General features: G+C 41.5%; 1 protein-coding gene and 1 long non-coding RNA gene across 3 annotated transcripts in view; one reads left to right on the forward strand and one right to left on the reverse strand.

Moving 5' to 3' along the window:
- The window catches only part of GFPT1 (glutamine--fructose-6-phosphate transaminase 1), a 37,926-nt gene extending 14,560 nt beyond the window's left edge, over nt 1–23,366 (reverse strand). Inside the window, exons 1-11 of one of the 2 annotated variants that reach the window (XM_068920672.1) lie at nt 23,268–23,366; nt 12,023–12,130; nt 11,515–11,622; nt 9,706–9,831; nt 8,745–8,803; nt 7,679–7,813; nt 6,717–6,778; nt 5,870–5,949; nt 4,883–4,936; nt 1,855–1,960; nt 386–549 (exon numbers count right to left, since the gene is read on the reverse strand). In XM_068920672.1, the coding sequence (XP_068776773.1) occupies nt 386–549; nt 1,855–1,960; nt 4,883–4,936; nt 5,870–5,949; nt 6,717–6,778; nt 7,679–7,813; nt 8,745–8,803; nt 9,706–9,831; nt 11,515–11,622; nt 12,023–12,130; nt 23,268–23,274 (1,009 nt within the window). In that variant the 5' untranslated portion in view covers nt 23,275–23,366. The remainder of the gene's footprint in view (nt 1–385; nt 550–1,854; nt 1,961–4,882; nt 4,937–5,869; nt 5,950–6,716; nt 6,779–7,678; nt 7,814–8,744; nt 8,804–9,705; nt 9,832–11,514; nt 11,623–12,022; nt 12,131–23,267) is intronic. The other variant, XR_011136466.1, reaches the window with a different exon arrangement.
- Nucleotides 1,469–5,532, forward strand: LOC138062454 (uncharacterized). The gene is made up of 3 exons (XR_011136469.1): nt 1,469–1,601; nt 3,442–3,537; nt 5,398–5,532. It is a non-coding gene; the product is annotated as an uncharacterized lncRNA (long non-coding RNA).
- Nucleotides 23,367–24,701: the final 1,335 nt, after the last annotated feature.

Genomic DNA, 24,701 nt, shown 5'->3' on the forward strand with positions numbered 1-24,701 from the left:
GTCAAGATACGTGAACAGCAAACAGATGCAGAACGGCAAGCCTGCTATAGATATATCTTGAAAAAAATGGACACCCCTAAACAGGACATAAAATCCTCAGCCCCATATTTCTCCTCGTTACGGTGTTAGTGGCTAGAGGGAACTTCCTATTAGATGTAACAACAAATTTTTTCACCATGTACTAGAACAGGGGCTCAGAGAGAGAGACTGTGGGACTTCCATCCATGGAAATATTAAAAACTCAACTAAACAAGGCCCTAAGCAACCTGATCTACTTGGACCTGCTTTAAACACAGAGACTGGACTAGGTGGCCTCCGGAGGTCCTTTCCGACCTAAATTGTTCTGTGATTCTAGGGAGGATAGGTGACAACCAGAAGATTTTACCCTTCATAATCTGCTGCAGTTCCATCTGCAGGGTTTGGACGGCACGTCCAGGGTGATCGCCTGCCGTGCGTTTAATCCGGTGGATGGAAAGACGGCCATCGACCACAGCTGCTACATCATCATCTTCAAGGAAAATCACTCTGTTGGTATGCTCAATGACAGCACTATAAAAATCATACAACATTTGCCGTAAGACATTATTCTTCATAGAAAGATGAGGGCTACAGCCCTATTTATAGGCCAACATACAGTTTTTGATTCAAGAAAGCCTCTTACTCATTTCAATGGAATTTCTCTTAAAATAAAAAACACTAAAGTACATTTCCACACTGACAACACAACTGGATTTCCTCCTCCTACCCCATTATTAATTTCAGTGCCTATGTTGAGAAGAAACTATGAATTCCTCAGACAAAGCAGCACGTGCAGCAACCTGATCTAAGGGAGCTAGTGAGCGGACGTCAGGAGGAAGGTAACTGGCCTAACACACAGGGCCCTCAACTACAGGTACAGACTCTTTTCTTGTCTTTTCCAGTGATAAGCAGTTACCCCTCCCTGCCTCTCATTTTCCCCATCTATAAAATTGGGGACAACTTGGCCACCTTTTAAAGTGCTCTGAGAGGTACTTATTAAAAGCATTCCAAGAACTAGGCACTACTGAATATCTTCCCGGCCTGCAGTTTACTTGGAGAATGTCAATGCTGGGATTACCAGTGGGGTTTAAAATCTTATACAAGATTTGAAACCATGCTGTCTTACATAGATAAGGCAAGCGGTATTTAAACACATCTGCTCGCTATTTTAGTAGCTTTTGCCCTGAACTTGGCATGTCACTGAAAAACTCTATAAAATCAGGAGAACATGCAAGGGCGTCAGAAGATTCTCCAAAACACTCTGGTGAAAGGAACTACAGAAGTCAACCACGGCAATATTTTCACATTTCTAGAAAAAGTACTTATTTCCCTAACATACTGAAGGCCAACAGTTCTGGTAAGGCTGCTGTGAAGTTAGTCCTTCCTCCCTCTGTTGGTATTAAAATAACTCTTCTTTGAATGAATTGCACGTGTGCAGAGATCCCTGTAGAATCAACGCAATTCTCCTGATAATAGCTGCCTGTCTTCTTAATTTAGGTCAGTGCTTTCCCAAGTTTCCTATTACTCTCCTGTGGAATCACATTAACAGATACACTTGAAGAACAATAAACTCCTGTCACAAAGTGAGTTTTCATTTCTTTTACAGAGCATCTCATCTAATCTGTCTCTGTCTCTCTCTCTCTGTTTCTGCATGGATACGATACACTTAAGGCCACACAGGGCAACCTGTTAGTGGTTGTAAAATAACGCCAGTGGCCACATGCAAACAGTTTACTACTATTCGTAAAGAAACCACTGCGTCTTAGTTTCCTGTTCAAGGCCTCAAATGTAAGCAGTGTGTTTTTATAAACACTAAAAGATGCTGAAAAACATTACCTAGCGTCAGAAGCAAAATAGTACTCCACAGCTTTCTCCTCAACAGGGAAAAGGCAGGTGGTACTGTCAACACGAGACAGGTTGCAACTTCCCTTCTTGTCCTTACCTAGAAGACATGGGGATTAGGTATTGCATGTACTAATAAATACAGAACGCAGCTGCAATGTCAGGCCCAACCAAAGGTCCCAAGGAACAGTATCAACATGAAGCACTATTTTAATCACTGTGACTGATTACAGTAAATTTAACAGTGAAAATAACAAGAGGGCAACATAACAGCACTCATATTATTATGCCTTTTCTCAGTTTCCTTGCCTTTTTTTTTTTTTTTTTTAATGTGCTGTATTAAATTAGGGCTGTAAATTTAATGTTGAGTGCAGAGTTCAGTTTAGAGAAAACATCAGTAAAAATTCAAATAAAAGCTTATGCTTGGCTCCACCAGGGGGGAAAAAAAAAAATCAAGTTGCCTTATGAGCAGTCACATTTACTAACATTTTCCCAGTTGAATCTGTCCCGTTTATTGTTATAAACTTCTCCTATGTTCCTGTTTAACAAATTTTCCTGAGGCTTTGAAAAATCAAGCAGGATTGCTCTTTCTTTGTCAATTATTCTCATTGCTGGATGAAATTCTTTCATAGCTGCAACCTGTGCAGCACACTGTTCCACTGAGCACCAACACATGTAACCAAAACCTACTTTTGTCTGGCTGAGCTGATGTTTTCAGATACAGATCATGAATACCTGATTAAGCATTCAGTGGTGTTCTTGAGATACCAAAAACAAACTTCTCATTCGGATCCCAAGTTTGTAGAGCTGGCAAACTGCAGTCTGTCTTGAACTGTTGCAAGGGAAGTATTTAGGTGTACTGAAGGACACAGGACTAAGAGAAATTAAGCCAACTTCCAAAAAAATTGAACTAAGCCTTAAAAGGAGGTCAGTATTTCACCAGGGATGCTTTCAGAAGTACTTCAGTACTTCCCAATACGTTCTACAGCTCCTCCTCTTATTTAACTATAAAAAATACTTTTCAGGGGCGAAGCTCATCAGGAACGCGGACAAGGACCAAAACCACCTCCTGCTCAACCCTGACCTTGAATAAAATTATTTCTCATGCAATTCACACCAATTGGCAACGGGGTGATTAAGCAGCTTATCTAGCAAAACGTGCAAGACTATTGCTGAAGAATAACAAAACTGAAGAAACTGTACTACATATATTTACTCTATAGGCCCTAACATAATTTGCTTCACGTACTTGATAACAGATCTGATTCAATGATGTAAATAGCGCTTGTGATGTTGACATTTAAATTTATACTGCTGTAAGTGAAAATTTAAAGAAAAAAAATGCTGCTTTCATGTTGATACTTAATAAGAAGGTTCCACTTTGCCAAAATTTAGGCTCTCCACTTTATTTATCAAGTCAGTAAATGAAGAAAATAACCAGAAAGGACAGAGCAACAGTATTAGCGGCCATTCTCCAAAAGAAGCACCCATACTTGATTAAAACATGCAAATTTTGTTTCTCAAAATACAACATTTCCCCATGTTGACTTTATTATGTTGCATTGCTTTCCTGTATGACAGAATTCTACAATGAGCTGTAACTGGAACATATTCTTAGAAGGCACATACATTTGCACTGTTTGGATAGCGTTACCAAGGCATGGTTGAAAAGTCACAGTAAGTATTATCAGCCAGTTATGGCTGTTCTCTTAGCTATGGATACCACGTTATCTATGGATAAATTGGGTTGCTGCTGTAGAGCACCTAACTCCCATTTACTAGAATTTAACAGCAACACAAAAGTAATCTTTTCCCTTCTGTAATCAAAGAATAGAGATGTCACTGAGAATTCACCCTAGCATGTAAAAACATGCGCGCGGGGGGGGGGGGGGGGAGGATGTTGCGAGTATATCGTGATACCATCTCTCTCTCCATTACGGCAATACTAAGCAGATGGCAGTTCTGCCAAGTTAATGCAGCAGAGATTAATGTGGCTTCTGCTTAACATATTTTCCCGTACTTACTTGAGCAGCATTATGGTTCAGGTTTCTTTAAGAGGTGTTTACAGACTACAACAGCATTACAGAACTAATGACACAATGATTATAGTCAAAGATTCTCTAATGCATATGTTTCTTATGGTCAATCTTTCAAAAAAGCCTTAGTGCCACTGAAAGTTAAAGGACTTTGGTTCTTAAAGCCTGTGGGAATTAACCTAATCGCGTGACTTCAAAATTTTACTGTTAACAATTCACACTGACACCTTTCATAAAACTGAGGTTAGCTAAGCATCAGAGCTTGTAGGCTTGTTTCCTTCCTCTTGTAGGAAAGCTCTCTCCTACTTCAGATGTGAACTTAGTTCATCAGATTACAGATGATGGTTAGTCCTACAACAAATTAAGTACTTAATAAGAGATTAATAATGCTTCGCCCTGATAACTGCCTCATGTTTTTCAAGTTAATTAAATACAGCCAGGCTAAAGAGCAAAGGTGAAGTAAGTTCCAGCCTCAGCTAAACCTTATTGCTTCTGCCAGGAGCTGCAATTCAGATCCATACTGCACTCAGGATGTAGCTCTTTGACAATCTGATTTCCTGAAGGAATTCCAGCGAATGTTTGCATTCGGATTATTAGTGGGCTCTTAAGTCCTCTTGTTTCTAATTTCAGTGGGTTTCACTCTACTGCCTTTGTTTAAGGTAATTTACTGTTTCTTTCTGCAATCGAAGCTGCAGGAAGCACACAGCACAATCGGCAGTAAATCATCAGTTTTGTATATGCTCAGCATTATGTCAGAACACTTGGGATGGGATGGGTGGATTGATGGAGGATTTTCTCATGTGTTGCTCATTGTGTTTCTGATCAAGCAGAAATTCTGATTATCCCGTTTGTTTCACTACACTACCTGGAAAGCAATAACCACATATTAAAGAGACAATGCAAATTTCCCTCATTTATTATTCCTTTCCTAAGGAACTGGAGGATTTGTCTTAAATTTCAAGTATTAGATTTTCTCAGGTAGGCACCTTCCTCCATTTTTATGGATATTCCATCAAAAGAATGATCCATAGATTGCACAGCTGCAAGTGTAATTTGAAAGAAAAATATCTTCAGATAATCAGTAAAAAAATAAAAAAGCATTACATACATACATTAAGGATTACTTCTAATTATCCAGCGTCAACCAAGAATAAACACAAACTTTACTGAGACTGGTTCTTCACGTTACATCGTAGCAAGCTGTCACTAGCAGCACCGTTTGGAAGCAGTAAGACATAGTGGCACAGTAAATCTTTTTGATCATTGCCATGCTCAAAGAGCTAATCGCGTGCCCGTTAATTGAATGGGTTCAGAGACCCCTCGGACAACAGTCAGGTGAAGAATAAATCTTAGTCACTTTCATGATCAAGGGTGCCGCTGTCTGTCTGCGGCAGTAAAACAGACACGCGAGAGAGAGGTGCACAGAGAACGCAAAAACAGATTGCCACACAAAGGATACCTGCATGCTACTTTTCTTTTCTTTTAAACCATTCTGTTACAGGAGAAAAAAGGTTTGCGATGGTGAAAAGCCTACAGCCTGCAAAGCACAGTCACTTTTTTTCTTGAAAACACCATAGTCCCTGAACGCCAACATGCCACAAACATAAACTCAGATATTTGAGTTTAGCTATACTGCACAAACACGTTTTCCTTGCAACCGTACAACATTAAAGCTTTGATCAAAACTAGAGGTCAGTTCTGCTGGTGTATACAGAGATACCAGGGAGCAAAAGCAGAAGGTTGCATATCCTTCATAATCTCAGCAAACTTAAGTTGAGGTATATGGTACGGCATACGGTTAAAAACATTTTTATTTCAAAAATCTCCTTTTTAATGGAGTCTAATTTACAGCTGAAAGTAAAGGGTATAATATCTACTCCAAGGCATGCAGCCGGGGCTTTGTGCAAACACTATGCTTATACATTGGTCCGAGCATGACTGGAACCCACTGGGAAGGTGGTGCCCGCACTTACCGGTCCTGTACAGTATTGGGATGTGGTCAGTGGAGAGCTTGTGCTCGCTGCGCACTCCAATTAGCAGGGGGCTGCCTCGCCTGCAAGCAAGACATCAAATTACAACCATCAGCACCCAAAGGTTCAGCATCCAAACATTCGATCTTAAGGGACTGCTGCTCTCCAGCACAGGATCTCAGCTACTGAACTGAACTAGAAAAAAAGAGAGGGCTCCTCATAAATAAGTTGTTGTTGCTGCACAGGAGGAATCTGTCCTAAGTTTAGCATCAGCTCTGTAAGAGTAACTGAAATTCTATGGATATGTGAATCAAGAACACAACAGCTGTTGCCCACTGTACGTCTCTACAAACACATACTGACGCTCTTGAGATTTTAAGACTGCGTTAGGCATGAGCATGGCTAAACCAGTCCCAACAGATCCTGATGTTTTAAAGTGAAGTACTAAACCTGAAAACCAAGCTGGCCCAATTTCCAATTTATTCAAGTAACATGGAATACTTGTCCAAAGGCTGCCACAATTACAAACACAAAGGAAAATAAAACCATCCCTTTTGAAAGCTCTCATACCCAGTGTCCTGAAGTATGCTCAGATGGTCAGAGCTGGCCTGTTTCAGACCAACTGTAACACAAAGTGCTCACTAAGAAATTGATAAAACGTTTTCTAGAGTTCCTGCTAATGACAAAGAGAAAAGGAAGAAGAGAGAAAGGAAATGAAAAACAACAGCCGCTGCCACCCCCCCAGCATATACAGCGTAATTAGAACAACCGCTACACTATCATCTTCTAACACGACAGAAAAGCGAGCTTAAAAACCACATATGGGATGCAAGAACTTTGCAACGCTTACCTGGTGCCAACTGCTTGACCAGGATAATGAACACTTTTGAACACAAGGGCAAAAGCACCTTCCTGGAATGAGAGAAATACAAACTGTCACCAAGATCTGCAAGTAAAATTTGTTCTTTGTCTTCAGCTGCTATAGCTTTGGCCAGACAAATTACTGAAAAACTGTCTGCTAAACAAGCTAGTCCTGGAAAGAGAAGTATATTCATGGTGGATCCTCTTCACCTGCATAATTCAGCAAATAATAATCGACACAAGGAAGATGGAAGCAACATGCTTTACAATTAAGTTCCCACAAGGGGTCAGCATCTCTTCCAGACTGGAGGTTTACATGGAGTAAATAAAGTCCAGCTTCAGGGAAGATTTTAAGCACAGGCTTAATTGGATCATGTCCCAGTGGCTCCGATGAAACTTCAGCAAAAGCTCAGATGCAGTTCTGAATTCACTCTCCTAAATCAGTGTCTCAAATTGGGACTTCGTTAAGCAAATGAACCACCACAAACACACCACATGGAAAAAATAACGTTAAAAATCTTGTGTGTGTTCTTTCCCAACTCAAGGAACTGGCTGCCTTCAAGAGACTACTGAGACTAAAAACTTAACCTTAGTAAATATTCACGAGAAAAATATCTACCTTAAATAAGAAAGCATATGTATCTAGGGGAGAGTGGAAATTACTGTCCTTCAGGCCACAGACAAACTATTAACTGTCTGCAATTAGGGAAGAACCCTCCCCGCCTTCGCCCCCCTAAAAAAAAAAAAGCACTTTAAAAAGCAACCTGCCCATACCTGTACACTACAGGATTTCTTGGCACAGATAGGGATAGACTCCCTGGTCAGATTCAATGGTGCAGTAACAGCATTCCAACTTGGAAATACTCTAGTAAAATTTTTATATTTATGCTCAACTCCACCAGAAAAAATTACGTATCCCCCACTCCTCCCACCCTTTTCAAAATATATTACCAGTTGCTGGATAACCCTCTCCACCAGGGTTGTGAAACTAATGTCATCACTTTCACGATTATCGTACATATATTTGACAAGCTTTGCTATGCTTTCTGTGTCGGTCTCGGACTCAAAATCGTATCCTTTGCTTTCCTAAAAGCAAGCAACCAAAAAACATGGTATTATTATTTTTTGACATTACTGCCTTCAGTCCCTATCAAATACTTATTGTTTGTTGCCTAAACAGTGTTGCACAAATGATAACTAGAGACAGCAATCCCTTTCCCCAAAACATTATCATCTAAATTTAAAACATGAAAAAAAAAAGTGTGAACAGAAGGGAAGAGGGGGGAACAACACAGAGATAAGTTCAGTTCAGCAGCATTGGCAAAGGTGACAGACAGTAACCTCACTGTATTTATCAAAGACAAGGACGCAAGAGCAATGAAGATGCGAAATGATCAAAGCCTGGACTGAAACTTTAATCATGCAGCTGGAGAGGAAAGGGAGCATCTTAAAGACGTTATGCACAAAGAACTGGCATATTTAAATATAAGCATGGATATAAGGACTTACAAAGAAACCTTATTCTTTTATGATGTGTATCTTACAGAGCTGAGTGACAAGTTTAACAGTGGCAATGTTTGCAACTCAAGAAGGAAAAAGAATTAAAGACAATCTGGAAGAGATTTACTTACTCCTGCTAATAGAGCTGTCATCCAGCACAACAAAATCTGTGCAACTCCCATGGCTGGATTATCAAAACAAGCGCCCTCAACTGGAAAAGAATGATTCCCACCCTCAAACTGCAAGATGCAATCAACATTGTGCAACTTGGAGAGCAATTTCCATCCTTTCAAACTCTAATCTCAACCTACAGACCTCTCCTGAGTACAGGAAGTATCATCAACCCATATGATAATTCTGTCTCAAAGGATCTTCAACAAGAATTGCTTCAAATTATCAGGTGTTTGGCCACCTTGTGCAAGGACTTGTGCAAGGTCAACTAGATAATCTATACAGCGCTACTGCACTACATCCCAAGATACGTTTTCTCTCTCACACACACTCTAGTTTTACTTACCAAGAATTTTCGCAGGTCTTTGTAGTTGGTTATAATGCCATTGTGGATAACAATGAATTCTAGAGACGGGAGGAAATACACTGCTCAGATCCAGGACACAGGCAAATGTTTTGTGCATCTTAAAATAGTAGCACAGTAAATACTGTATTCCTGTGGCCTACCTGTACAGATGGCAGTATAATACCAGAACAGAGAGCAGAGTCCACAATTTTATTGTGCGTAAAGCTATACTTAGCAGGATAAAAATAAGAGTTTCACTCTGTGGTGCCATTTCCCTGATCTGCCCCATTTCGCTTGGTCTGTAATGGCAAAAGCTAACAATTACATGGGTGGGACTATGGCAAATTAGATCCTGTAAAAGTTTTGGGGATTCTTAAATGATTGGCAATTTAGGAACCCACGCTTACTCTAGCGGTAATTAAATACTATGCTCATTCTATCATCTTGCTGGTGCCACCCACCAGACTGTTACACAGATATGCACACCAACCAGGCTCCGTTCTGCAGCAGCACAGAGTAGACCAACCCACTGCTCTAAAATGGTGATTATGAGAGAAAGTAAAAATGAAAAAAGTAAAAAAATCCATTCCAAAGAACAGATGGGAAAATTCTTACCATGCAATTTAATTCTGTGTTTTTATATCCTCCTTGTACAGTGGCCATAAGCTCACTGAAGCTTTGCAGCACTAATCGCAGTCCTTCATGAGATCATCTACTGCTGCAAGGCATTCATTAGAACCTAGGCCACAGCCTCAAATCAATGGCCAAGCCCCTGCTGGCTTCTGCGTAACTCGGATTAGTATCATAGCCTGAAATAAACTAACTGGTCACACGCGCTGCCTCCAACCATCCCTTTCTGTTATACATCAGTAATCTGAAAAGATAATAAGCTTTCTAGAAGCGAAAGAGTTGTCACTGCTCCTGCTCAGAAACACACGTTTTCTCAAGCAAAAATTCTTACCGTTGTTTTTATCCGAGCGTTGTGGGTGGCTGTTGATAGGACTGGGCTCGCCATGGGTAGCCCAACGGGTATGTGCAATTCCAAGGTGTACATCAAACTCAATGTCAAGATCCATATCCTGTTGCTCTGCAGGCAGAAGTATGAGAAGCTTTTATTACTAAAAGTCTTATCAAGCTTTCAAAGTAAGGTCCACAGAGTCTGCAATTCTGGAACGGAAATACAATCATCAAGTCACTAACAAAGTGTCAAGTGTGTAAAGCTACCAAAGCAAAGACCACGTGCTCTAGCAAAGCAATAAAGTGCTTTGTTTCACATGTGTTTAACGAGGTTTACAATTGAAATATACAACTTCATTCCCAGTGAGCACTAAAACTGCCACACAGCAGAGAAGAGGGAGAAAACCTCTCTACCCGAGAATCACTATACCAACAAGTGAATCTTTCAGAACGCTTCCTTGTGCCTCTCTCTCACCACATCTCCTGGCTGAATTTCCAAGGGGAATTCTGAATGTGGATACACGCAAGTTACCTCCCTGCGCTCCTCACCCTACCAAAATAAAAAATAACTTTAAGAAAGAATCCAACTTTCTCTCTCTTGGGTGTACCTTGTCATCCTATCATCTTCAGTGCAATAACATCAGCTACGACTGAGCTAGCTTATTTCATAGTTACGTAACACTAAAATTAGAATATTCATCAGTAACGCTTATCTCTAGAAAGCGTAACATTACTATTTTTTAGGAAAAAAATCATCCTTTTGTTCCAATATTGCCTCCACAATCTCTTCAAAACTATTTACAGCCTATAATTTTCTTGAGCAGGCAAATGTTTTTTCCGAAATATTTTGTTACCTTTCATTGTTGTAATGCATGTATCATCTCACCTGGCCTTTTCAGTTTCTAGTTTTCATCTACCCACCTTTCTTTTGGATAAATAGTATTCTACTGTCAGGTTAATATTACCATTGATTAAAAACAACTTAAGATATGCAATCAGTTTCTTTCCAGTTTCATTTATACGATTTCTCCAAGTTAACTTTAGTAACAACGCAACTGATACCTGGAAAAAAAAGAGTTTTTAAATGCAAACCATAAATCCCAACTACTCTGAGAAGTATCTTCAAGTTAACACACAAGTGATCAGTATTTCACACACAACAAACTTGGTATTTGTTTCCTGCATAGGAAATTTAAAATTTAAATCTAAGGCACCCAGAAGGCCTCACTTTGTGCTTGCTTGCTTATCAATTTGACAGTTAAACTTACAATTACTTTAATGTTTTCTCTTAACCAATTGGTAGGCCATCACTACATAGATTCAAGACTTTAGTAGGGGCCAGCATTACTATATGCGTGTGTGTGTGTGTGTGTGTGTGTGTATATATATATATATATATGGAGGGGTGTATGTGTGTGTGTGTGTATACACACACACGTGTGTATATATATAAAATATATATATAGATGGGGGTGTGTATAGAGGTGTGTGTATATATATTTAAGTATATGTACATAAACACACACACACATATATACATGCATACATACATGTTTTTTTTCAGGTCTGTTCTATTTTAATAGGATGTGATTCCCTTGGCTTGAGAAATTAGGACTTCTCTGTGACTTCGTGGCAATGTCCATGGAATCACTGGGTCCTAAACAGTACGTATGTTTACGTCTGTGATATGTTTACACACAATAATCTGGATTACAGTGTTTCTGGCTAAGACAGAAGATATTCAAAGCATAAAGGAAACGAGAAGACGTTTAATGGGAGGAGAAGGGGCAAAGAGATCAAGGGTAATACGTACTGTGAACCTCTTCATCCAGAGCCTTCACCTTCCCTTTCTGTTTGATAAGCTGGATTTTACAAGCATTAGCTTCCCAGTCTTTGTCATTTCCTCCATCAATTCCCACACCTAAATACCATCACAAAATATGAGGAAAGAGTGTGAAGTGCAGAAAGCATGTTACAGTATTTCACAGAAACACACACAGATGATTGTTTTACAGTGCCCTTTCTTTCCCCACCTAAACCTCAAAATAAAGGTAAGAAGCCCCTTGGATTAAAAATGAATTTTCCCCTTGTTGTCTTAAAGGTATTTTCAAACGCTTGGATAATACGCATCAAAAACATTTACAAATATCCGTACATCTAAAGTTAATCCTAACCTCTGACCACTTGATCACAGAAATATCCAGTCTGTGCTTCAGTTTTCTTGAAAAACAGGCAACAGTTGAAACATTCATAAACACACCAAGAGAAATATTTACAAGCCCAAATTCAAAAATGAGCCATTGTTACTGGGAGAGTGCTACCTGCAGAATCATATCCTCTGTACTCCAGCCGCTGGAGCCCTTTGATAAGGGTCTCCAGGATCTCCCGTCTTGTCCGGGGAACATGGTAGTTCAGGTAAGCAAAGATTCCTACGTGGGGAGGAAAGACATACCCATTTAATACCATGGTAAAATCTGTATTTCTTATCTGCAGGCACATACTAAGTTAAAAAATTCACCAAACTCAAATGGACATTTGTATTGAGAACTCCCGACAGAAAAGTACCACTACATTTGTAGCTTTTCTTACCGCATCTGAAGTCCAAGGGAGACGATGTCACTTGCATTTCAGAGACCAAAACTAACCACAGAAATGCCAGCATCCTTTTCATAACGCTGACATTGACTAAACAGGAGGCAAGCTTGCGAGTAACGGGGATTGAATTTTCATGTGAGCTGCACCTGCATGACAGAATGAACTGCCAGGGGACAATGAAGTGGACAGGAAACTCATCACTCCACACACAAAAAAAAATGTGGTTCATGAAGCTTGGGCTTGCACAGTTAAGAACCATCTTCTAAAGGAATTCTTCCTTGAATGGCTTTCTCTCAAGAAGCTCCTCCCACCACTTCCTAAGAAAAACTCATTTAACTCGTGCAAACCAACACCCTTACTCTAATTGAGCTATTTATTTTTCCTGAGGGTCGGAAAGAAAGATAAATTGTTACTTCTACTTGTAAGCAGTTGGCATGCAAATGTACTATGGTGATGGGGACATACAAACTCTTAGATCTGTAATACCAACTATGGCTCTACTTCAGAAAGACTCCCTTTGGTGCTATCATGAAGCAACAGCACCAGGAGACATTTACTGGATTCTAGAAATATCTGCACAGAAATCATTTTGCCCAGTCTAAGGCGTTTAAGTAGAAAAATATCTGCAGGAATACAAGCACAACAGGTTTCACACAAACATCTATATGTTTAAGTTTCCAAAAATGACTGGTAATTCAAGTTTGGTAATTTAAGAAACTTTATTAAAAAAATGCTTTTGAGAAGAATGGAGTTCACTCCCACAAAAAAAAAAAAATTCTATTTAAAAGCATCTCAAATCTTTGATTCATTGCTGGTAATGTAGTCATATAAGCCTGCCTCACAGTTCCCAAAATTTTATTCATGTAAAAGTTTTTACTCCCTAGATCACTTTTGAAAAATATATCTTTTTGTTTACACAAAGATTATTTTAAAGAGTGTTTGGAAAAGCGCGTTCTTAAACTGTTTGTGTTTTGGAATTATCCTGAATAATTCAAAGCCTTCTAATGTCTTAATTTACTTTATAAGGAGAAATACACACAGGCATTTCAGAATTGACAGATGCACTGAATAACACGTTGCAAAGCGGTGAAACATTTATGAGGTGTTTTTTAGCCTGAGCAGAGATACATGGCATCTGCAACAAGGTCGCTCGCACCCTTATAACATTCTGACGCTCTCCAACTCTTTCCTGTTTTGCATGGACTTCACCTACAGGTCTCAAGATAAGCTTGTCATAAAGCTGCATCTTCTCCTTCCCAGAGCATCCCTTCCTAACCAAGCACCAGAAGAAACATGTCCCTCCAGGTCTCCTGCAAAAAGAGCACACTCTCTCTCACTTACCTCCTTCTTCGTTACTAGAAAAAAAGTTAGATGCAAGTTCCACTGTTCTTCTTTCTTAAACTATCTACTCAAGTTAAGAAAAAAAGAAGGAGCTTTCCACTTGGCTTCTGTCATTTCTACCTTCATTTCCAAAAATCCAAAACCACTTTAAGACTATTAAGGACCAAGTTTACAAGAATCTGCAGTTTCACTTCCATCGCTCCCGACATCCCAAACCAATTATACACGCAAGCCTGCTACTGCCATCTCTTGATGGCATTTGTTCAACTTGAATTTTAGTTCTAGTAACTAAATGAACAGGGTAAGGTCCTCTTCCACAAACCTTCCACTTCACAGCTAAAAAAAACCATATTCAGAGTAGCTAACAACTGCTGTATTTCAAAAACTTCCTCTGGAGGATACTTCCCTCTTCCCTCATGCTATCCATAGCCCAAACACTCCTCACCACCCTTTGGGGGGGGGGGAGGGGGGAGAAGGGGGAAGTTTCCCAATTTGAGATACTTTGTTCACTCTGTTTATCTATAAACTGCATTCTTCAGACAAATAGCCACCTCCCAGTTTACAAGTGAACTGACTCTGAACAGCTGTCATCCAGGCTGAAGGACTGCACATTTCAACTCTATCTGGGATGCCTAAAATCCTTTAAATGACTTCCAGGTCTTACAATAGGACTACAAAGCAGACTGCTTTATCAGCAGGCAGCTGGAAAAGTCCCTCTCTCCAGATTTTCCAGAAAACTCCCAGACATCTAACACAGTGGTAGTAGAATACATGAAAACAACAAGTATGTACCATAATATAGAGAAAGCAAGCTCACAAGATGTCTTTAAAAAGGTATGCTGCGTTCCAGCAATTCTTGGCATTTCACTTTTCATCAAAGCCACCTATCATGATGTCCAAAGTAAACCTACTTCGGAAGGCATAATTATAACGCATGTACATATAATTAGGGAAACATGAGGGCTGCTTATATTTTTCCAAATTATTTCCAATTAATTTCCAAATAATTTCAGAGTTGAAACCTCTCTCCTTTTTTTATGTGCCTCAGAACCACGCACTAATGGTCCCATTTCCACCTAAATCCCTGAGCCTGGTACTTCTTATTGATGGCTCTAGGCAACACCCTGCTCACACATTAGCTAGGCCCTTCAAACAGCTCTCTGCAAGTCCCTACAATCTCTGTATTAACCTTGATGACATTTCAGCTACCTGAACACGGCATAATCAGTCCTATTCGGGCATACAGCTATCTAGTAAGTCATTCTACTACCACAGCACAATACCAAACGCCACTCAAGCGCTTTATGCTCTCTACAGCAAACGGAGACTGATGACGAGTCTTAAGGTGCTCTGGGGTTTGAACGTCTTGCTGGCTTCAGTGAGACGGTTCCTGTACATCCTTCCTGGTGAACAGCAGTAGTCTGAAATGCACAAGAGCCTCATTGACGGGAGTACAGAGCAGGCCTTCTTCACTTCTGAGCGTCCCACTGCGTGACTCACGGGCAAAACCAGAACAGACTGTCAAAGTCAGAGGCAAAGGGTGAACCATAACCACTTCCAAGTTAGGAAAAGACATTGTGGGCAAGAGAGTTGACAAATACAGGCATATTCCAAGAAGAGAGGAGAAAAGAGGACTGTAGGAAAGGCAGAGGGGAAGGCGTGTGGAACAGGACTACAACCTAATCTAGGTAGTCTCAACAGCTGCTCCACCACCTTACACCCCATCTTGGCTGCCCATCAGCAATTCCAAACCTCTCTAGCAACCAACAGGCGTGAGGCTTGTGAAGGTAGTTCTCTTCGGAGCCAAAGGGGCTTTGACATCACCTACATAAATCTAAATAACAGGTACACAGCTACAAAAATCCCAACTTGCTTTCAGGTTGTGACATAGCTTTTAAAATGAGGGTATTTTCAACTAAAGTAGATTGGGCTGCCCAACAGTCATTTCAATGACATCAGCCCCGCACAAAGCGCAGAGCATACATCCCCTCCTGAATGTCTAATCCACGTAACTCTAACTGATAGAACAGAGCCTTGGAGGAAGAGAGAAAAAAAAACACCAAAGAAACACAACAGTGTCTCTCACGAAGCTCCACTGACGATCACTTTACACATACTTACACTTCACGGTTCACACAATGCATACACTTTTCACACGTGCTCTTGGTTCCCCCGGCAAGGCCATTACAATGACGTATATATTTTTGGCTTAGCTTTAGTTCTGACACAGATACAAACTCCTCTCAAGTTCAAACAATATTTGGAGCTGATAGCATCCTGAGATTTCTGGTGAATTTTACCTGGCACGCCTGGCAAAGAGCAGCTACAGGCAAAACCACCAGGTGAGACACCCAGTGCTGGAACTGCCGTGTTACGGATCTGTTTTCTGGCTGCTAACCTACATTCATTTGCATGCACTGATGCAATGTATGAATGAACTCCAAAAACAGCTATGTATAATCCCAGTCTGTTACTGATTCCTCATTCTGACATGCAGAAGAAATTAAAGGTTTTGTGGTTTTCAGCTGAAGCTACAGATAGGGAAGGCTCAGAAGAGCAAAAGGAAATAGAAAAAGGGAAAAGAAACAGATGCACACAGTTCAGCTTCAAAAACTGAAAACTATCAACCTTATGGAATCCACCTTTTTTTTTTTTTTTTTGACTTAGGAAGTCCTCCACATAAAAGAAAGCCTGACTCAATAGACAGACACGATTATTAGTCAGAAACTTGGTTTCCTGTCATACAACGTTTTGTAAAAGTGAGTTGGTCATTTTAGTCTCCATCCTGATCCTGGCACAGGCACATAAACTTATTCTGAGCCAAAAAAAATGGACTACAGCCAGTCTCCTTCCTTCTAATCAAGGCAGACTTTGAAGTGTTATCAGGACATCTTTATTAAACCTGAATCCAAATCAGATAGGGGCTTGAAAAGTTATTTTCTCTGCAAAGTTTTACAAGGTCAGTAACACCTGAACTGAAAAAATACGAACTTGACTCCTTGCCACAGGTCACAACTGCTAACAGTATGTAACAAAATGCCAAGTACTGAATGGGCACAGAGAAAAAAACAATCTCTACAGGCAGGGATGGCTCATTGAGAACGAGACGGAGAAACACTAGTATTTCTTTCTAGTCGTACTGTAAACAAACAGAAAACATCTATCTGCAAAGCAGTCAACTTGGCATTTGCCTCAGCCATTGAAAATGTATTAATTACAGCACAATATAAGATTATTCAAAAGGACTGGGAAAAAAGTCCAAATCTAAGACTAACGCCATCAAAAAAAAAAAAACAACAACAACTTTTCATAAAACACAATCGTGTACACCCTGGAAGATTCAATTTTGATACACTCCAGCTTTTAGGTCTTGACAGACAAATAGCTGGAGTGATAACAGAGACACTAGTACAAAAATAAAACTCCAAAAACCCACCTGCGATCTACACATTTTACAAGTCAGAAGGCAAGCAGGACAAGCAGGCTTAAAACGCATCTTAGAGAAAACAGAAAAATAACCAAACAAAAATGAAAAGCATAGCATCTAAAAATGAAGCAAAAAAAGTAAAAGAGACAATATATTTGATAAAATTAACACTAGTCTCCCTAAATGCATGACTTACTAACCTACAAGTTAAAAATCAAACACCTGAAGGCTTATCAGGCATTTGTGACATTTGATTGTGATGAATCATGTGGAAATAACATATAGCTTCATCTACTGGAAATTCAAATGCATTTCATTTTCTCCTTCTCAAATATCCCATAACGAGATGATTCCTCACACAGCCAGAGAAAGTTTTAACCTACATTTTAAAAAAGCATTTATTTTTACCAGCTTTACCCTAAATATTTGATTATTCAGAAATACACAAGCAGTCAAATTTTGTAACCGCTTCCATTTTTCAGTACAGCGCTACTGCCTTTGACATTAACTCCGATGAGCAAAAAAATGAACAACAGCATTAAATACTCATCATGCCTCACCGATCTAAACGTATTCTTGGAAAATGTCTTTTTCTCTCAGCAGCCAGCAATAGAAGTTCTGCGCACCAAATTCTGCTCCTGAGTTTCACCTCAAATCTTTTGGTCATATCTGTGTAAACCTAGCAAAAGGAATGCAGTTGTGCTGAGTCAAAGGGCACTCGGATGATACTTACATCCCAGCATGACACAGAGCGCTGGCGGTGCAGGAAAAGAACCTCTTTTTCGCTTGCAGGCTGAACAAAGGATCACTTCACCCAGCTACAAAACGTAGCCTTCTCTGAGATGGAACGTGGCAGATGTGTAGTGGCACAAAGCAACTCTACCTTTCAGTTTAGGCTGTAAAAGACATTCCTTCCACATACCATAGACAAGTTATTCTCAAAAACACAATGCCTTGTTAAAGCCTTGTTCTCTCCCTCTCTGTGCTTATATTCAAATGAATGTACACAATTCAAAAGATGAAAAGAGATGAACTGCACAGATCTTTACAGCTGCTTGAAGGCTTCTGTGCCGAGTGCTCTGTCAAAAAGTGTCAATTTTTCTGTCAAAGTGACAATTCATTTAAATAACAACAGTCAAGGGAAATACATTGGTTTGGATGGAATTCCAGTGCAAATCTAGCAAATTTCCGTCAGGGTCCCATCTGATACACTACCAGCTTATCCTGCTTGCCAGCCTGAATCCCAGGTGCTGAAAATGTAGAAGTCCAAGAAGACTGTTCCCGAAACCAACCCACCAGGGCTTTCAGGCCCCTAGCAGACCTGAAAACAGAAGTTTCAGTTTCGGCTCAAATTACACATTTAGCCACTGTTACTGCAACCCCCGTTCAACACAGAGCTACTTTTCAGTAATAATGCCACACCTGCCCCTTGTCATACACACTCTGGAACAAGCCAGAAAGAGGAAGTATTGCAAAAGATCAGGAGAAATTAACGGCATTTAATTACACTGCCTTCATGAACTCTGAGTTGCCATTATTCTAGGTGAAACGCATACAATGTGAAACCTAAAACCCCTGTGCACTTCACGCTATTCCAGAATTTTATATAATTGTGAGCTGCTAGACAGAAAAAGATAGGAGCAAGCGTACTACTGGAATTTATATCCAATAGGCTCGGAAAACATAATACCCTTGCCTGGAGTACACTATGGACTTGACACTAACGTACTTCAGGATTAGAACAGTGGTCGTGTTTTACATTTCAACAAAAAACACTTCAGCCAGTTTTAACTAGTGACTTTAAGCTAGTGACTTTGCACACATGGACTGAATAGGCACGTTCAAAGCAGGTAAGCTGCTCACAGAATTCCTAAAGCACACTAAAGACCGTCATAGTGAAAAGTCCTGTAGAGTCTCCTAAGTGAAATGCACTGAACAACGTATTTCAGAACACGAAACATTTTCTTTCTTACAGATTTGCCACAAGAACTTTACATTGTGAACCATGAGCATTCTGCACATTCAGTTGCTTGGGGAACTCAGCTCTGTTTCAGAACTGACTTTGAATATTCAAGGACTAAGTCTAAAGCATTCTTAATGACAGCTACATAAAGAATTCTCTACAAAGAGCTGACAGCTTTAGATTAACTATTTCTATTGTTAAGGTCACCAAAAAAACTTTTTCTGAGAACTTTATTTTCCTGAGACCTTTGTGTTCTCATGTATCCTTATTTCATGGTAATTTCATAGGAAAATGAAATGAATCACCACTTCCAGATAAGAATAAATTACCTTCCCCAAGTTACTCAGGAATAGCTTTTCCTAATCCTTTTCCCACGTAAGCAGAAAAGCCTTCAGGCTAGGTTTACTTCAGATTTAAAGTATGTTTATACCACACCATACACTGTTAAAATAACCTCAACAGACAATGTTATCAGTACATCCACTTGGCAATTCTGAAGAATCCTTTGTCCCGTCCTCAGTTCTTCAATAAATTAAAACACAGGCTACTAAATATAATGTACCTAGAATACGTTACAAATTGGGAAAGGGGAGGGAAAAACCTTTTTCTTCAAATTACAGCGAGGGAGAAACTAAGCACTAACACCAAGTTCTAACACGGAGGCTAAGAGTAGCACAGAACAAAGTCTCAGAACTGGATGGTGTTCACCCCTCTCTACTTCCACGCTTTCCCTAACACGGACATGTTCATCGCCCTGCTGGAGCGGGTTCCCGTTGTTTGCTCCCGGCAGCCCAGTGAGGGGGCACGCTGTGTGAACCACCATGCACAGACAGAACACTAATTCTGCACACCCTGGACGAGCACAAGGTCAGAAACAAGCAGACTATCGTTATTGTGTCTGCTAGCTGTATATGGGAGAGTTAGGGTTCAATTCATTAAGTCTGCACTGGAAAAGAAGCACAGCAGAAAAATATCCACTCAGCGAAGAGCCACATTTGCCTGCTGGATGCTTCCTTTATCACCTACGCGCACACCTCTCTCCAGATAAAATGGCAAGATTTCTCCTGTCTAGGGTAAATAACCAGTGCATCAACTCTAGGACTAATTTGGGCAAGAGCCACTATTTTACGCTTTACAGAAGGGTATATACCTAGGTGTAGATATGGCTTTCCTGGGAGCAAAAAAAATCCCCATTGATGTACAGGCAAGCTTAATCCTTGAAACTCAAGTCTTCAGCTAGCTCATTTCCATCTTCGAGAATCACTAATAACATGAGACCTAAACCCTAAAACCCTTTTTTGTTGTTTGTTTTAAAACAGTCACAGCATACGATGGGTTTATTATTTACAGAACAGCCTATCAAGCCTGGCTATCTTGAAAAACCTGTTTTCCAAACCATTTCAAAGATGAGATTGAACTGGTTTGGTACCTTCAGACCAAAGCACGCCCAACTTATACCTGCTTTGGTCTTTAAACTGCAAGCTTTTAATACATACCAAGTACAAAATTGATTAAAAACAAACAAACAAAAAAAATCATATCTACACACCAAATCTGTCATCTACGCTAAATGTCAAAGAATTAAACTTAAAGGCTACATTACTTTTCCCGTTAAGTGGTGAAATCCTGCAATCTGATATACCTGTACAAGGTATAACTGCACATAAACCTGAGCGTTAAGATTATCAGTGCCCCGAAAACATTGCACGGCTAAGAACAATCCTGAAGCTGTCAGAGGGAAAACTTACATAAGAGCAACCGTTGCCGCTGATTTTTTTAACTCATCCCCATACCTGTCTTTCCACTTGAGTCAAATTGGATAAAAATCTGAGCAGAGACTGTACACCTACTAGGCAGCAACGGACATCCTGACTTAAGAGTCTACTACAGAAACGCTGTCTGACAACTGCTACAACCAACCCGGCCACCATGGCTCTCAATGCGCTGCATAAAGTAGCCACTGGGACCTCACAAAGGCTGCAGCAATGGAACTGGGTGCCCTCTGCTCCAAGACATAAGACTCCTGTCACTTCAGTTAAGAGAGAAAATTAGGGTTTGTATAAGTAACTCAGCAGTCAGAGTACCTACAAGCAGGTTCGGCCTTTTCATGATATTCGCAGGAGTACTTACGAGGCGACCACCTCAATTTGTTCACCTTGCTCCTCTGTGGGAGTCTACTGCTGCTGTATGGAAGAAAGCACAAAAACTGCCTCTGCAATTAACATTGCATAACATGAACCTAAAGCTCTGTCAACTTTGCTTTCAGCACATCAGCTGAACCACGAATGGCAGCAGCAGAGGAGATTGTATACCTTAGTTTCTGCCAGCTGCGCTTAACCTCAAGTCACAAGAGCTCATGTGCTAGTATCTCAGACTCCAAACAGTTCTCCTCCCACTTCCTACAGAAACCTTAACTCCTCAGATACATACTTCCTGCATTCAGAAGCGCTCCGATTTCCAACGCTTATCTTCATTTATACCGTAACTCTCTAGAGAAACACACTTAGTTAATGCTGTCCTCTTCTCATTTTTAAGTATAGCAAATGCCTCTGATGAAGAGTCAACAACAGTGAACAATCCTTGCTACTTTTCTTACTATTTAATAAATATTTCAACATCCAAGAAGGGTTTTGCTTACACTGAAAAGGGGAAAAAATGGGTTTGCAGGTAAATAAACTTCGAATACAACTAAATAACTACCCCCAGAATTACCAATGTTTATCATAGTTTAAAAAATGCAGAGCAGAATATTAATATTGCCTGTTTCAAAGGCTGGACTTCCAGAAAGGCAAGCACAATGCACCAAAAGTATCCCTATTCTCGCACAAAGCTATTTATAACAACAATTATCCCTTTTATTCATAGCTTTGTCCCACTTTCTACTTTTAACGCATATTAACATAGTGTTAAACGTAAGCTTAATGCAAACGAAAACGTAAACGAAATAGGTATTTCTGATTGCCTCTTCATAGTGCTCCACAGACTGGACAGGCTGAAGGCGATATTATTTCACTCTGGTTCAACCTTACAAAAACACTGAAAGAAACAGCAACTCGCAAATCAAATATATAAAACGTTTCAATGTAAAGTTTTGATTAGAGTACCAACTCTAGCTTTAAACACAAAAATATAGAAAAAAGGGAGGAAACTTGAAAAGAAAAATAAAAACACCCAACAGATCATTACCACATAAGCTTCCGCAGAAAAACAAACAAGGAGTCAACATGACACAAAACAAAGCAGGAACAGAAAGGTGTTTTTTATTCTTGTGTCCAAAAGACAAAGTAGAACAATTGTTCTGATAAGACACACAGGACTGCACGTAGGATTGCGCTCCAAAGCACCTAAGTGACTTTGGAGCGCAAGCCTCAGTGGTTTGTGCCCTAATTCACTCATGGCATGCGTTGAACACAGGAAAGTTTCCCTGGTTTACAAACAGATTGAGAGGAGCTGATGAAAAACCCTGCAATGGACACTTATAAGCCACGTTCAAAACAGTTTACCGGTTCACCTCACATCCTATATGATGCAACTTCAGTTTCTCAGAGCAGCTACATCAGAAGTTGCAATGATTAGAAGAAAGTAATAAACCACACTTTTCCCCTAAAAGTGGGAGTGACTATTTTGACAAGACCAGAAGCACGTTTGAAAATGCTACCATTGAAACCTGTGTCCCTTTTCCATAACGTTCGCCTCACTGACATTCACTGGGGCTTGGGCTCCTATGTCACTTTCACGTTTTTGAAGATTACAACCTAAAAACCTACGCAACGCAATCAAAACAGGAATAGTAACACCCCCAGCACAGCCTACCACTGAATCAAAACCCACTGACATCACCGAGAGCCCAGAAGGCAGCTACACCTAGGGAAGCCAGTATTTTTGCTACAGCCGTCCTTCACACAGCTGGAAGGAGATGGCCTTTTGTACACTCGGGCGACGTTTACGCGCAGTTTCGCGCACAATAAGCCATTTCAAGTCCAGACGTTGAAAGGCGGCCCCCCGCCAGGAAGGCGGACGAGGAGCGCACGCCGGGCGATGACACGTCCCCATAACGGGGGCCCGGCGCCGCGCCCCGCCAGCCGCCTCCCCACGCGGAGGGCAGCGGAGCGGCGCGGCGCGCAGCCGCCCGGCCTAGCGCGGTCGCGGCGCCGGGCCGAGGGGCCGCCGCCGCCGCGGCGGAGGAGCAGGAGGAGAAGGATGCGCGCCCGCCGCCGCCCCCCGCGCCGCCGGCCCTTACCGCACATGGTGCGCCCCCGTCCGCGGCCGCGCTGCCTCTGCGCGCCGGGGCCACCCCGCGCCGCCCCCCCCTCGCCGGGGGCCCAGGGCGCAGGCCCGCCGCCCGCCCCGCCATTGGGCGCCGCCGCCGCCCGCCCCGCCCCGGCCCCGGCCCCGGCCCGGCCCCCGGGACGTGGCAGCCGGATCCGCGTCCGCCTGCGGGCGGGGCGGGGCGGGGCGGGGCGGGCCGGGCCGCGGGCAGCGCGGCGGCACCGCGCCCCCCTGCCCGCCCCCGGGGGCAGGCGGGGAGGCTCGGAGCGCGGGCGGCCGCCGTGGGTGCAGCCGGCCGGACACGCCGTGTCCGGGGCCAGCCCGAGCCCGGCGGTGCGGGGCACCCCCCCGCCCAGGCGGGGACGTCCTGCTCCCTGCGCTTTGCCCCGTGTCCCTGGCCGACAACCCCGCTGGCGATTCGCGTTGGGCCATTCCCACCACTGCCGGGGGATTATCCCAAAGCGTTTTAGAGATGACAAAATTACGACTCCTCCAAGCTAAGTGGCTTTTCCCAGCCCAGGTGGTGAATAAGCAGCACCGTCAGGTGCAGATGGGGAACTCCTCGCACCCCAGGATGCAGCAGGAGTCCTCCCAGCTCCAGGAACAGAATCCGTGCGGCCTAACTTCTGCTCCTCTATTCTTACTGCTCTATAACAGCACTTACGCAGAATAAAGAAACCATTAAGATGAATCTGCAAAGCAAACAAGGTCTGGCGTAGCAGACAAAGGCCTGATGGGCTTGTTCATTCAGGAGATATCTTAAGTCACAATGTTTACGTTAATACCATGATTAAATATTGTTTGAAAAGTGATTAAAAGCCTAAAGCTATAAAAAAAGCTACAAAGTCCCTCCTTTAAAAAAAGCTATTCCTTTAACTTTATCCGAACACTAAAATATCAATAAAGCAAGATTTCCATATAAAGCCCACAGGGGAGCAAAAAACCAAAAACATTAGTATTAAAACAACAGCAGGACCGTGGCAGATTTTGAACTCAGCCTTGCTGCAAGAAGTTGGACCAAAAAAAAAAAAAAAAAAGAACAAAAGCAAAAAGGTCACTGATCTAAGACACATTAAAAGTAAACAGCCAGCACACATAGCTGCCTGTGTGTTGTTTGTTCACCAAAGACATTAGTAATAGCCTAAGGCAATGAATACGCTCCTTATGGTTTAATTCTGTATAGTATTAACACCAAATCAAGCTGCTCAGTGCTTTATTTTCCCTCATTTCTGATGATGGGAGGAAGCTTGGCTTTAAATTCTGATTTTTCATCATTTGTGGCAACACAGAAGTCCACTGTCACAGCTTTTATTAGAAAGCTGAATACCTGGTAAGAGTACAAGTTGATTTCCCAGCTAAGGGCGGGACTACTAACCCACTCTAACAGTACAAATCAGAGGCACAG

This window comes from Struthio camelus, chromosome 27, assembly GCF_040807025.1.
Source record: "Struthio camelus isolate bStrCam1 chromosome 27, bStrCam1.hap1, whole genome shotgun sequence".
In the NCBI taxonomy this organism is placed as follows: domain Eukaryota; kingdom Metazoa; phylum Chordata; class Aves; order Struthioniformes; family Struthionidae; genus Struthio; species Struthio camelus.